This window comes from Falco cherrug, chromosome Z (genome assembly GCF_023634085.1).
Source record: "Falco cherrug isolate bFalChe1 chromosome Z, bFalChe1.pri, whole genome shotgun sequence".
Lineage (NCBI taxonomy): Eukaryota > Metazoa > Chordata > Aves > Falconiformes > Falconidae > Falco > Falco cherrug.
In genome coordinates this window covers 51,230,120-51,244,868 of record NC_073720.1, presented here as the reverse complement: position 1 = coordinate 51,244,868, position 14,749 = coordinate 51,230,120, and the positions used below count along the sequence as shown (strand labels likewise).

Here is a 14,749-nt window from a genome sequence, read left to right as displayed (position 1 = left end):
TCAGGATTATAGGTTTGATCTTCCTTTAAGGTAGTATCCTTAGAGGTAAAAATGTGACTCCTTGTAAGGAATGGTGAATCAGTCTCATGCCCAGTGCAGACATGATATGCAAAATAACTCCTATTATTTTTATTAAAATATTTGCTTATTAAATAGTTTCATTAAATAATGGGTATTGTACACTAACAGTCTGCTTTGGCAAAATTACCTATCTTTGTTAAAGAAATGAGAGGTTACATATATCCTTTTTTTTTTTTTTTTAAATTTTGACCAAATAGAGTCAAAGCTTTAGAAAGTAGTTTCTCATCTGAGCTGTTTCAGACGTAAATTCTATGAGCATCTTCCCAACTAAGCCTCCTGTTTGTCAAAAGACAGAGCACTGTCCTTAGGAAGAAAAATTCCCGAGAAGTGGTGAGAGTTGCCATATCCTGCTTTATGCTATCTTTTGCTGTCTTTTCATCCTTTCCCAATCTCATGCATTCCAGAAAGATTGGATTGCACTGACCATATCTCTGACCACTGGAAGCCTTAAAAGGGACTTTTAGTGCCAGTATAATTTAATTAATTACCTTCATTTCTGGTCCTTATCAGGATCAGATTGTGGGAATCGGAACAACAGTATGCAGTATTAAATTTTTTGTGCTCATCCCCAGTCTTGGTCTAATCACAATTCAGGCTCAGATCTATTTTAGGAAAGGTTTTCAGTCAAAATTGTCAGTGTTTAACTTTACATTTTCTTAGAGCATTTGTACTAGCACTTAAGACTGCTGCAAGATAATGGCTGTGGTTAACCCACTGCAGTAGATCTTGAGTAACACAGAGATTCTAGAGGACTGGATGAATTCTGGTATTATGTCTGTTTTCTAGAAGATCAAATGAGATTACTTGGGTTACTCTAAGCTGGTGACCTGGGCATTAGTCTTGGTAAAAACAACAGAACAGCTGACATGAGATCAAATAAATAAAGATGGGGTGTCTGATGAGTGGACGAGCATGACGATACAGCCCTCCTGTTGAGTCATGAGGTTCAGAGAGGATCCCCATGCTTTCTAGACACCTTCTCAGAGAGGAGTCTATGTGCAGATAGATCCAATCCTAGTCTTAGATTTGGTTGGTATTTTGGCCTAAAGGATTATACGTCTAGGATGGGGAGGGAGACAGACTTTAGACAGCCCTTCTGTTGAACCATGAGGTTCAGAAAGGGTCCCCTTGCTTTCTGAACTCCTCAGAGAGGACTCTAGGTGCAGCTAGATCCAATCCTAGTCTCAGACTTGGTCGATGTGTTTAAGTCTAAAGGATTATATGTACAGCCACTCATCAGACTTAATATTTGCGTGTTAGAGCCCAGTTTAAGGACTTTCACTGAGAGTCAACATTTGCCTGTCAGAGTCCCATTAAAGACTTTCACTGAAACAGTTTCACAAAGTTGAACAAATAGATGATTTATTAAAGTGACAGATACAAGAAGTGTGGAATTGCTGTTGGTAAATACACTTGCTGCAAAAATAGAGCTTGAGTTAAGAGTAGAGCACTTCTGTTAGTAATATTATCCCAAGTAACATTTGACGTAGTCAGTGGTGCAAATCTTACCAAAGAGGCATCTCTTCTTGGTGAGGAGAGAGGTCCAGGCATGTCAGTCTGTCACGTAGTTAAGAGTTCTCATCCTCAAAAAAAAAAAAAAAAAAAAAATCTAAAATGCCAGTTTTTATACTTATGGCAGGGTGGGACTAAGTCAAGATGGTGTGCCAGTTGGCCCTTAACAAGGTGTCAGTTCGGGAAGGTCAGTTGGGCCCAGTGACTCAGTGCATGAGTGGGAAGGATTCAGTACAGACACAGATTTATGGTTACAGATGTGCAGGAGTCTTCCTGGTCTTCACTGAAGCAACACCAGGCTGTGAGGTCCCTGCCTACCTGGGGTGTCACTCAGTTAGCCTACTTGTCAGACTGCATCCATTATCTGTTTGGTGGGATAGAGCTGCTGCTCAGGTCAAACTCCGCACTCCACTTCGAGCTGAATACAGCCATTCATTGTTAGGTCAAGATGGTGGAGGTGGGGAGCACACCACCACATCCCACCCTGTGGACTTTAGTCACAACTCACCAAGCGGACCACCATATAATGTGGATTTAGACAGACTGAGGAGTCTGTCTCTCTCTCCCATGTTTTCATCTTTTCCCAGTAAAGGTGTATAATTAGTAAGTTGAATCATCTTAATGTTAACAGCTTTCATTATAGCTGATTTTATGCAAGATATTGCTATGGTTATGATAATTATAATCACAATAAACATCAAAGCATATTGTATTAAACTTTGGATCCAACTAGTAACACCAAGCCCAAACCAATGAAACACATTTGAAAGGCAGCTATTCCTCATTGATTCTCAAAGTCCATAGGTGTCTTCCTCCACCTGTCATATCTTCTCTAGTTGGATGTTGAGGTCCTGTGTACCATGGATATAGATGCAGCAATCAGTACTGGGGAGGTTTAGGTAGCCACAAAGTCCATTTTGATGTAACAACGTAAAGTCCAGTGCCATGTGATTCCAAAGAGCCATTTGTGACATAGCTTGTAAAACTGGCTTCAGTAGAGCAAAATCCCCATGATCCTTCCATTCCCCAGGTTATGCGGGTGGCAGCTCCTGAGTATTGCCACCCCTCCACATGTCCTCTCAGTTCTGTTCTCATCTGTTCCATGAGAACCACCCAGTGGGGTCGGACACTAGTCCTTTTTCACATGGAGCACAATGTTGGGAAGCTGAAGGTACACTGGAGTTCAGGTCACCCAGCCCATAAAGAGGTATACATATTACCATCATTACAGGCCCAGATCAAACCATCTGGAGCGTCACCAGGGGTAACACAGCAATCACTGCAAAGTCTACATTTACTGCCTTATATGTTATACTGTGATTCCAGCACAGACAGTCTATTTTTAGGGTGATGTAAAGCATCCAATAGTATTTAACCCAATCGTGTTGGTTCCAAGTAGAACAATTTATCACATTTTGGCAAGACCAAAACACTGACTCATTTGACACTGAGACAAAAGAGAATCCCAGGTCAAACAGAATAAAACCCTGAGGTCCATTCTCATCAAACCCGAACCAGGCACAATTATAATTACAGATATCTGGTTTGGGACAATCTTGCCTTTTATTCCACTGTACACACAGGATGTAGTTACAAGTTGATTATAGTTCAGGCTGTTGGTTACTTGTATCCGCGGTCACAAATCTGTTGTTGCCCATATGATATGATGTCAGGGAAAGTTACATTTTCCTCTTCAAAACACGTACACTTTGTGCTACTAATGGTGGGGAAATCAAATGTCTAGCTGAATTGCACAGCAACACTTTTTTTTCAGAGGAATGAAGATTCACTGTTTGGAGGGTATCCATTATATTCCACAATCTCAGCAAGCTCCCTGCTATGTCTGTGGGAAGAATACCCATGGGAAGGGGGTCTTCCACAGATTTAGGTAGAGGCAAACAAGCAGGAATAATAGATTCATTGAAGGCAACTGAAAATCCCTATGTAAAGGTTAGAACTAAGTTATAAAACCATGGGTGACTTGGACTGATGATGTTCTGTTTTTACTCTGGGTATCTTTTGATTCCAAGTGTAGTATTATCCGTAAGCATATTAACCCAAAGCATAACTTACCCTAATTATATCCTTCACCTCACAGCCTACAGCTTTGTTTCATTTGGGTACGATAACTTTGGACTGTAAATATACCTAAAACTACTCACACATAGTATTAGGACTATTGTTTGTTAAATGACAACTGAAGTTCCGAATTAATAATACAAACACATGCATTTTAGATCAACACCTTAATACACACAAGTGGTTTTAGTCTATTATCTCAAACAATATCACAGGTTTGTTAGCCGTGTCCCTATTAAAATTTTGGTTTCCAGATCAGTATGAGGATTACAAGCTGTTCACACTGGTAATCTTAACTCTTTGCTGTCCAGATCACGCACCCGGCTTCTTGGCATTTTGGTGTGTTAGAACTGAATTTTTTGCTCCTGTGTCTATTAAAAGCTTCGCCAACTGTCTCTAAGGATCAACTGGAATTAAAATCTGTGGGCCATCATCACTTATCCACTGATAAGTTTCCACTTTCCAAACAGGCAGGCCCAAAGGCCCAATTGCCTTCCAGACATTACTTTTTTTTTTTTTTTTTTCACTTCATGTCCTTCAATTCCTTGCTAAGAAGGAGGAAAGGGCTGTCTGCTTTCTGGGGACTGTTAAAATATGCTCCTTCCTTTCACCGTTATCTTGTTTCTGGAATGTTTCAGTCAGACTCAAAAAAATGCTAGTAGGCTGACCTGGAATCAGGGAATGCCTGGGACTAATGCATCCTTCCATAATTAATTCCTCCGGTTCACGGATTTTTAGATTTGCTTACCTTTGATCTAGTTTCTGTCCCCTGTTTCAAGGGTCTTACTTTGTGATCTCCTCCCCATAACTTCAGGTTTTGTTTTTCAGCTGGTGTATCGTCCCAGCCCATTTCACTACTATAGTTCACAATGCCCTACATTAATTCCACCCATGTAGGGAGCTACTTAGGAGTATTATTGCTTTGTTTTTTATTATAGTCAGTATTTTTTTAATGTCATCCTGTTTTGCAGCTAGATAGGGTTTAAGAATTGACAGAATCCTCTAATCAGTGGTTTTAACATTGCACAATCTATTAAATCAATTAAATTCTGTTGTGGGGCTGAGGGCACAGTTCTACCAGGAATTGATTTATTGCCTACCAACTGACCTCCACCTGCTGAATCAATTCTCTGGCTTAAGCTTAGTGGTGTGCATCTGGTGAACTTGTTGAGGCAGGGGTTCTGGCAGTTTCCTGTTCAGATCTCCTCAAATAACATAATTTCGTTCTTGGAAACTATGGATTTTGTTTATAAAGATGTATAGATAAAGTGATAGGCTTCTGTAAGGCTTCTAGCATAGTACCACAACACAATCTGATTAAAAACCAGCACTCCATAATATCAATCAAAGCTCTGAATTCAGTTGTCAGGCATTGCTGCTTGCTGATGTTCATATTGGCATTTATATTGAGCGAAATCTATTACCAACAGATGATTGCAAAGCTGTAGTCTTAAATATGTAGATGCTACATATTTAAGGCCATTCCTGCAGGTCAAGGGACTGGAACAGAGTGACCATGGACAACACAATGGGAGTGATTAACTTTGGAAGCAAAGTACCAAGAATTGGAGTAAACTTTGCATACTCTGAGATTTTCAGGTCAAGATGGGATGCCTTTCTGGTAGATACTGTTTACCCAGACAAAAAATATGCTTTAATCAAACATTCATTTTTAGGCTCATTCAAGAGTGACTGGGGAAGATGTAGTGGCCTGTGAGGTTAAGCTAGATAATTTAATGGTCCCTTATGACCTTAGCTACCTTCCCTGTTCATAGAGCTACTGTTTGAAAGTGTGCAAACAAGTAATAACAATGGTTCTGAAACCCTATATTGTGCGCTTTCACAGTGCTTGTAAGAGAATTATTCTGCTGAGGTAGAAATTAGTCCAGCTTTAGAAGCTGTTATCTAATCACTTTTCTTTGTCTTTAAAACTACTCTTTTTTACATCATTTTTCCCAGGTGCTTTTGGACTTGATAGAGGATATTTGGGAAAGTCCTTGAAAGGTGAGGTTATTTTCTGTTGCATTTAGAGGAAGTGACATAGACATTCAGTTTAATCTTTTGAATTATCTTTGGTTTCTTTGTAAAGACAATGTAAAATAATTTTGGACTACATTATTCCTAGATAATGAATTGATGCATGAAGTTTGCTTGCTGCTTTTTTTTTTCTTTTTTTGAGGGGAGGGTTTTAAAAAAACAAACCAACAAACCAAGCATTTCTAAGTCCCCTATGTGTCACATACATCAAACGTTTCTGTAATGCTCGAGTCACGAAATGGCTCCATTCTAGACAGCACAAGGGGGATGGCCTTGAATTCAGCCTAGTGAGCCAGGTAAGGATGTATGCTGCCTCTCATGAAAGGCTTTGGAAGAGAGCCAAATCTTCTTGCAACTGATGTGGTCAATGTAGGACTGCATGAGTACAAGCTTGCAGTGCTTCATCCCATTCAGTACAGGCCTTTGGAAAGGGTAACAAAATATTAATACATAGAGAGGAATGAAAAGCTACAGAAAGGTAGGGTGGTGGTGATATTATGATCTTTTGAATTATACAGTTTTCTTGTAAGACTTCATACTGGACCATACTGGTATGTGGCACTTTCTGTTACATGATTAAGGTATGCCAACAGTGACTGGAATGCCTGGATAACCAAACAATGAAAAAAGTGTAGCTAAGTCCATATGAATAATAAGTTAAATATGTATACAACAGCAGCTGGTTTGTCACCTTGAGTATAATGCAAACCAATTAAGCTGAAGGAGTGATTTATTATACCTGACATTCCCTGGTTTTGGGTCACAACAACCCCATGCAACACTGCAGGCTTGGGGAAGAGTGGCTGGAAGGCTGTGCAGCGGAAAAGGACCTGGGGTGTTTGTTGACAGTTGGTTAAATATGAGCTGGCAGTGTGCCCAGGTGGCCAAGACGGCCAGTAACATCCTGGCTTGTATAGAAACAGTGTGGCCAGCAAAAAGTGATCATCCCTCTGTACTTCGCATTGATGAGGCCACACCTTGAATACTGTGCTCAGTTTTGGGCCCCTGACTACAAGAAAGACATGGAGGTGCTGGAGTGCATCCAAACAAGTGTAGCAAAGCTGGTGAAAAATCTAGAGAGCAAGTCTTACGAGGAGTGGCTGAAGGAACCGTGGTTGTTTAGCCTGGAGAAAAGGAGGCTGACGGAGGCCTTATCACTCTCTGCAACTACCTGAAGGGAGGTTGTAGGGAGACAGATTCACAGAATGGTCAAGGTTAGAAGGGACCTCTGGAGATCATCTAGTTCAACCCACAGCTAAAGCAGGTTCTCCTAAAGCAGGTTGCACAAAATTGCATCCAGATGGGTTTTGAACGTTTCCAGAGAAGGAGACTCCACAACATCTCTGGGCAGCCTGTTCCAGTGCTCTGTCAGTCTCTTTTCCCAAGTAACAAGCAATAAGACAAGAGAAAATGGCCTCAAGTTGTGCCAGGGGAGGTTTAGATGGGGTATTAGGAAAAATTTCTTTGCCAAGAGTTGTTGGAACAGACTACCCAGGGAAGTGGGGGGAGTCACAGTCCTGGAGGTATTTAAAATATGTGTAGATGTGGCACTTAGGGACATGGTGGACTTGGCAGTGTTAGGTTAACAGGTGGACTCAATGACCTTAAAGGTCTTTTCCAACCTAAATGATTCTATGATTCTATTATTAGGAGAAGCCCAATTTATATATCTTAAAGGAGTCACAAAGTTGTGAGCACTGATATGTTCACCGCGGTCAGTCTTATGCTGGGAACAACTGAGAAAGTCTCAGCTCTAAAGCTGTAATAACACAGCATATCACAAAAGAACACAGGAACAAAGTAACACAGACACCACAAAATCTCTTCCCAGCATAAGAAAATGCATCTTCTCTTAAACTAGTTATCTATCCTTCAGTTAAATCCTGAAATTACAAGCCACCTGATTTGTCCATTTCAGTTCTTCTATGTGCACCTTACAGAAACTTAAGACAAGCTTGTTACTCTTTTATTATGGCTGCTTACTCAGACTTTGCACCAAACAGGCCATCCATGGAAGTCACCTTACCATCTGCCCAGACATTGCTATTGGGAACAGTCTTAGATCACTTATTTTAATAGCATCCTGAGTTCAACACTTGGAAAGGCAAAAAGTATTCTGAAGTGCATATTAAAAACTGATTCTACATGTTAGCTGTATTTCATGCTAGCTACTATTTTATCCAGAATTGAAGGTTCTCAGACTTTGAAACAGGAGTTCACTGATGGCAAAATCAATCCCATAAAAGAGCATAGCAGTAGAGGTGCTTTCATTAATTGCTGTATAACTATTTTGAAATGTTATGACTGGTTTCCATTTAAATGTTCATTTATGAGTTACTTTTTAGAACTCAAAATTAAAGAAAGCCCTGATTAGTAGCCATGTTCATAGTAAGTAGCATGCTTGACAAAGTAATATGTTTTTCTTTTTGCAGATATAGTGAAGAACTCAGAATACAATTTAAGTAATTGCTCATTAAGTAGTTCTGAGAACCCATATGCTACCATAAAAGACCCACCAGCTCTTGTACCAAAAAGTTCAGAATGCGGATATGTTGAAATGAAGTCACCAGCACGCAGGGACTCCCCATATGCTGAGATCGCCGGCTCTGCTTCAGCCAATAAGAATGTTTATGAAGTTGGCAAGTACAAAATATACTTCTAGATGTTGAAGGTCGAGAGCACAGGGCCATTTTTATTTTAATCAGTTTAAGCAAAACACATGAAAAACCACTGAAAAAATGATAATGCATTCAGATGATATTTTCTACTCAAAAGCTATAACAACAATCTCATTCTTTTGAGACAAGTGGTGTAATTCACAAGAACAGAGTTTGAAATACCTTCAGCCCTGTTTTATAACCTCTCCGTTTTCCTGGCTTGAAAACCTTTCTTTAAACAGCATGAGATAAACTTAGCATTTCATTGCAATACAATTCAGCTCTAGATTTGGCTTTTAAGTACTGAATGCAGCTTGAGTAAGTGTATGGGAGGGATAGAAAAGATCTGTTTCCTCCCCCTGATCAGCAAAAGCAGCATCTTCACCCACAGACATAGGAACATAGTATTTCACTGCTGTGGGCCCTATCTAGTTACTGCATTACCATAGTTACAGGAAACTTTGGGGTCTTGTGGAATGGTAATTATCCTAATGGTCTCTGTACTCTGGAATAAAGTGTATTTCACATGTTGTAGGATATTCTGTCCCCAGTTAGAGATTCCTCTGAAATCCGTCAATATTCCTATTGTGTTTCTAAGGATTTTTATAAAATCTTGATTGAAAGCCCCAAATTTGGGATTTTTTTTTTGTTTGTTTGTTTGTCCACACACAAAGAACAGATGCTGGTCCACTTCTGTCAGTGTGGCAGGGCCCTGCTGCGAGCCCACAGGTGTAACTCACCATAAAGCCAAACCCCCTCAACATCAACCTTTTCTTTTAACCTGCATTTCAGGACTCATCATTAAAAGGAATCTTTATTTCAAGCAGAAAGGAGAGGATATTTTGTAACACAAATTGAAATGAAATACAGTGTTTGCCTTTTGTTTGCCACTTGTAGTGTTGAATGTGTGTGCTCTCTTTTATCGCAGAACCTACGGTGAGTGTTGTCCAGGGAACATTCAGCAGCAGCAGACGTTTCAGCCAGGATCCTTATGATCTTCCAAAAAACAGCCATATTCCATGTCATTATGACTTGCTACCAGTTCGAGATAGCCCCACATCCCCTGCGAAGGGGGTCAGCAATGAATAACCCCAAAAGCTGATGTGTAGCACAGTGGGACTCTCAAGGGGCAAAGTGGCATGATTGTGCTCCTTTCTGTAGTTTACCATCATATTTGGCTCCTAATCTGTCCAGCAGAGAACTGCTGTACATTAAACAGAATCTCAACATGAGGTTTGTATTGTGTATAAAAGTGACAGATGGACAAATGCCACACTCTGGGGATCCTGATCATTCTTTTTTTCATGGCAGTAAATTTTATAGAAACATGTATGCAACACATTTATACTGTAATATACTGGCTTAAAAATACTAGTTTGAAGATCAGTTTTGATAACATCTGATTTCACCGGCTTTAAATATAGACTTCATATTTCTCATGTTTCAGAGTAGAAATACTCCCAAGACAGTGCAATTTACCAAATACCACCTAGTACAAGTGATCTGATTCACCAGTTCTGTAGAAGAAAAACTGCCTTGCCAAATTTTACCTTCCATTTTAGTCAGGATGTATTAAGAAATCTGCTGGGGATAAGTAAGCACAATGCTGCAATTGTTTGGGAAATCCATCAACAGGCTTTTTTGTCCATTACTGGTGGTGGGTATACTTTTGAATCGTTTTGGAGGTAAAAGCATTGCATACATCAGTATTATATGATGTTTCAAGATCTCTTGGTACTCCAGACCAGCACCAATCTTCAAGAAATCTTTTGCTACTGTTCAACTCTGTATTTTGCAGTTCTGATGTCTGTTTTTGCCACACACAACTAATAATCCATAACATATCAGTAATTACTTCATTAAATCAGTTTGTTTATTTTTGTCACCATGGACTGATTATGTAAGGAGTGGACAAAGGTGATGACTGCTGTAAATCTTAACTGCAAGGAAAGGTTTACATTTTATAAACAGGTAGTAATAATGACTGTAATATAGGATAAAAATAGTAAGTTGTTCTGATTTTTTTTTTTTTTAGAAATAACTAAGCAATCTCTGTGCATACTTGCTAAAAAGGCACCTTTTCTTTTTTATAGCTGATGTAGGGAAACACATGCTTAAGCTGGTCTTTTGCATTGCTAATAATGTGACACATATACCCTCATTCTTCATTAACTTGTCTCCATTTTTATGCTATGTGTCTGTGTTTCTAGTGATCTAGCTTGTAATTGCAAAAATATTCTACTGTGTGTCCATTTCTTTTGCATTTTTGTGAACTGGCCTTACTTTGTCTGGTTAAAGGGACCTCTGGGCAGAGGGAAGAGGATTAAAGCAAGAATTCATGGCTTACTGGTGTCTGTCAGAGGTGGTTAGCATAATAGCATAACTGAATTAATAGGGAAGACAAATCAATGTGTTTTTGTCAAGGATAATAACACAAATATAGAAGAAAGTAAAGAACAGTCCCTTTTTAAAGTTTAGCTTATTCTATTGACTGTATGGGTGGAGACTATCTTTCCACAAGGCTGCCTTCTGTCCCTCCAAAGGGGAGTCTGTTATGAACTGCACAATTTGGTGGAAATTAAATTTGCCAAAGTATCCATCCATTGAAGCAAAATTGTCCCCTAGACACATCAGCCTAAAAATAAAATGGTTGATATAAAACTGGACATTCTCTTTCAGTGGAAAGTTACCTTTAGAAACCTAAAAATGATGTGGCAGCATCACTTCCAGCTGCTGCTGCTGTCAGTGATGCTACCTGCTAACATGCTTATAACATAACCCCACCCAGCAGGCTTTTCCACCATGTCCTAGAGGTGACCCTGTAGCTTTTTGTGAGTAGTTTGTCCTGAGGGTTGCTGTACCCCCAATGGATGGAGAAAGGATACAGGCAGTTGCATTGTATGGCATATAATGGGAAGCACCAGTCCTCTCTTCTTTCCGTATTGAGGTCACATTTTGGCGTATGACACCTGTGACATCCTATAATGATGTGAAGAGCAGTCAATAGGTCAAGAGTTTGGTGCATGTGCTCTCCTGCTTAGCACAAGGAGTGCCATGACCGTTTTTGTCTTTACTTCTGGACTGCAAAACAGTCTGAGGCAAAGAATAAACTTGTGACAGCCACAGTTGCAACCTGTTGCCTTTGGAATACTAAATACAACAGAGGCTCAACTGGAAGAAAACCTGAAAAAAAATTTTTACAAATTTTTTACAATTTTTTTTTAAAAGGAGCCCCAGAGATGAAATGGAAATACAGTTTACTTTTATTTGTTGTAACTGAAGTGATGACAGATGAGAGATGTGCATCTGAAGACATCGTTGCAAATGTGCCCAGGCCTGACAATGTATACGCCTGTATGAAGTGCCCCATAACATTCTTCGTTCTCGCTGGCCATGAGCACTGTCTGTTTTGCAATTCCCTGGGCATAGCTTGTGTATCCTTGGAATAAATAATTTTATTATCTTTGGATTTTGCAAGTACAGAAATTAACTATAAGATTTCAAAAGCCAGTTACAATTTAATTCCTCTGTAAGACAAAGTATCGATTGGGTTTGTATGCATAAAGGTAACATGTAGAGCTACTGGTATATACATGTTTGTACTGTGTGAAACACTTTAAAATAAAACCTTTCTTCTCTGAAGCCATGAATAGCAAATGCTGTATTTAGCAATTGTGAGCTCACAAAAATTTATTTTCTTACTCTGTGTAAAATGTGGAGACCACTACACAAATTAATCTTCATAATACAAACAGTTCTGATTTTATATGAAAAAGTGAAGAGCTGATTAAATTGTATTTGTTTAAAAATTTTGACTATGTCCCATATCCTCAAGTGATCTATTCAGCCAAATATTCATGAAAACAGATGAGTTTCTGGTAATTTTGCCTATTGTGTATGTTCTAAATATACACATTACCAAAGTTTGCCTTTCTATATGTGGGTAAAACCCCTGCTGTGTAGTCAGCATAAGCAATGTATGCATATATCTGAGCTGGATTTGCAATACATATAGGTCAAGTAAACAACTTGTGAATTTACTTCAGTGAATGGTTGTTGGTAGACACTCAGAAAACAGATTGCCTGCAGGGGTAATGCATTATTCTTAAATGATAGCTGTGTATCATTCCAGAGGTAAAAAAGCACATGGGACTTGCATTCATAATCCTGCTGTCTCTTGCGTGACTAGGGAGGCTTGCTCTGGAGTACGCTCTGCTGTCAATTTAATAGACCCTCAGCTCAGTCCTTGTGACTGTCACATAGCTCTTTTTGTAGATTGCAGTATGCTCTTTAGAGAACTTAAATATTTCTGAACACGCATACTGTATGGTGGTGGGAACTTAATGAGTAAGTTGATATAATAATCTCAGCAAACACCATCTACTCGAGAGAACTGGCTTCACCACAGACAGAAATGGAAAGAGATGCCTTGCCTCTCTATATATATTCATGTTACGGTAGTGAGAAACATAGCATTGAAAATGGAGATAGCTATTCCCTAGCAACTTGTTATCAGCTTAATAAAGTGCAAAATACTGCACAAAATTAACGGCTGATTTAAAAGTAAGTAGTGAGTATAAACTTTAGGTTTTCAATAATGTAGATATATTAATTCTGGTCATTTAGAAGCATAATAAACCTCAAGGCTTTTTACTGTATCAAAGATTTTTAATCACAACACATTGTTACACACAAAATTTGTCCTTATCTTGATATCCATAGAATTCCCATAAATTTTAATTGGAGAAGTGCATGCAGATTACAGGGGAAAGAAGATTTCATTATACTCATACTTTCTGCTGAGACAATCTGCAAAGTCAAGTCCATATTGAAGTGAAATTAGAACAAAATAAAATCAAAACTGGGGAATGCGTTATTTAAAATATATTGTATTTTCCAAGTACTGTGACTACAGTTGAATTTTTTATTAGATACATGTCCAAATAATAATCCTTATACTGAAGCTCTAAAGTCCAAACTGAAGAATACAGAGCTAATTTTGACAAAAATGCTTTATATTAAAGATTGTATATATTGTTGTTTAAATGACTGAAAACAGATGGGTGCATGTTTATTAATTACTATACAGAATATCTTGTAATTTGGTACACTCATACTAGTGCTAGAGCACTGAATCTAACTCTTCTGTCTTCAGTTTTTTAGCCCACAAGACTTCACTTTGATATGATTGAACTGTAATATATTTTTAAAGAAAACCTATCAAATATGCTTGGCTTTTTTTCTTAGCTGTAACAAAAAGTGTTTGGTTGTGAAAATATATCTATTTTCCAAAGATGACTGATGTTCATCATTCTGTCCTTCACTACCATTTATTTCACTTCACATACCTGTAGGTTAATGTAATAAAAGTTTCTAATGAAAGAAGGGAAATGCTTTGAATTTTTTTCCTTTGTTTTTCATTTGTTTCGGATGGATCTTGGAATAACATGGATAATAGAAAAAAGTGATATCATGCCCATGCTGGACCACAAAGCAATATTTTATTTTCCCTCTTCTAAAAAGCAAGTAGTTCATGAGAAGTTTTGTGGAAAATCAAGGCTGACTGTGAACAACTGAACTTCTGTGATTACTGTCTGTTCATTACTAATGTTAACTTGGTGGTTCTTTCAAGCCTGTCTCTTGAATGCGTAAAGCTTTAACTCTGAGAAAGGTAGAGTGTTGAGTTGCCAAAAGCAACACATTTCCTCTTTTTAGAGGATAATAGCCTTAGATTAAACATAAAGTCAGTAACAAAAGTACAAACATCATAAAAGGTGATAACATACTGGAGTTTCTGTTTTGTAACTCTGACACCCTACAATGAATCTAAACCACTGGCTACGGAGAGATGGTCTGGGAGATTGTTCTTCGCTATCAGAGTCTCATCAAGGATGAGAGATTTGCCATTAAGATCTAAGTATAAAGTCAGAGAACATAGAATGGTTTGGATGGGAAAGAAAGTTAGGAGAAAATTTATGTGAGTGATGTGCTGCGTTTGACACCCCATGAACGGAATCAGGGGAGCCCAGAGGGCTGGCCAGCCCAGTGCTGGGGTGTGAGGAAAGCCTGTAGGACTTTGTCCTGCAGCCTCCCAGAGAGGCAGGAGGTGTCACCAAGTGAACCCCCTTCCCATATGTGCCTGCAGATGTCTGCCTTGACCAGTGTGACATCACAGGCCCCTGGGAAGACATGGCCAAGGCCTCGGTGACTGGCATGAAACACTGATGCTAAGCACAAGACAAGAGGTGGGGGGCTGCAGAGGGGCATTGGCATTGCAGAAACCTCAGACATTTGTCCTGGGGCACTGCTGGGGTGAGCGCTGCAGGCAAGGATGTCCCGTTGTGGTATCTCTGAGCAATGGGTTCTGATGTCACTGAGCAATT

At 39.1% G+C, this 14,749-nt stretch overlaps 1 protein-coding gene across 2 annotated transcripts in view; it reads left to right on the top strand.

Moving 5' to 3' along the window:
- MEGF10 (multiple EGF like domains 10) overlaps positions 1-13,774 on the top strand; it is a 110,028-nt gene extending 96,254 nt beyond the window's left edge. For both annotated transcript variants that reach the window (XM_055699722.1, XM_005437055.3), the window contains exons 23-25: positions 5,632-5,676; positions 8,142-8,348; positions 9,295-13,774. In XM_055699722.1, coding sequence (XP_055555697.1) covers positions 5,632-5,676; positions 8,142-8,348; positions 9,295-9,455 — 413 coding nt within the window. In that variant the 3' untranslated portion in view covers positions 9,456-13,774. The remainder of the gene's footprint in view (positions 1-5,631; positions 5,677-8,141; positions 8,349-9,294) is intronic.
- Positions 13,775-14,749: the final 975 nt, after the last annotated feature.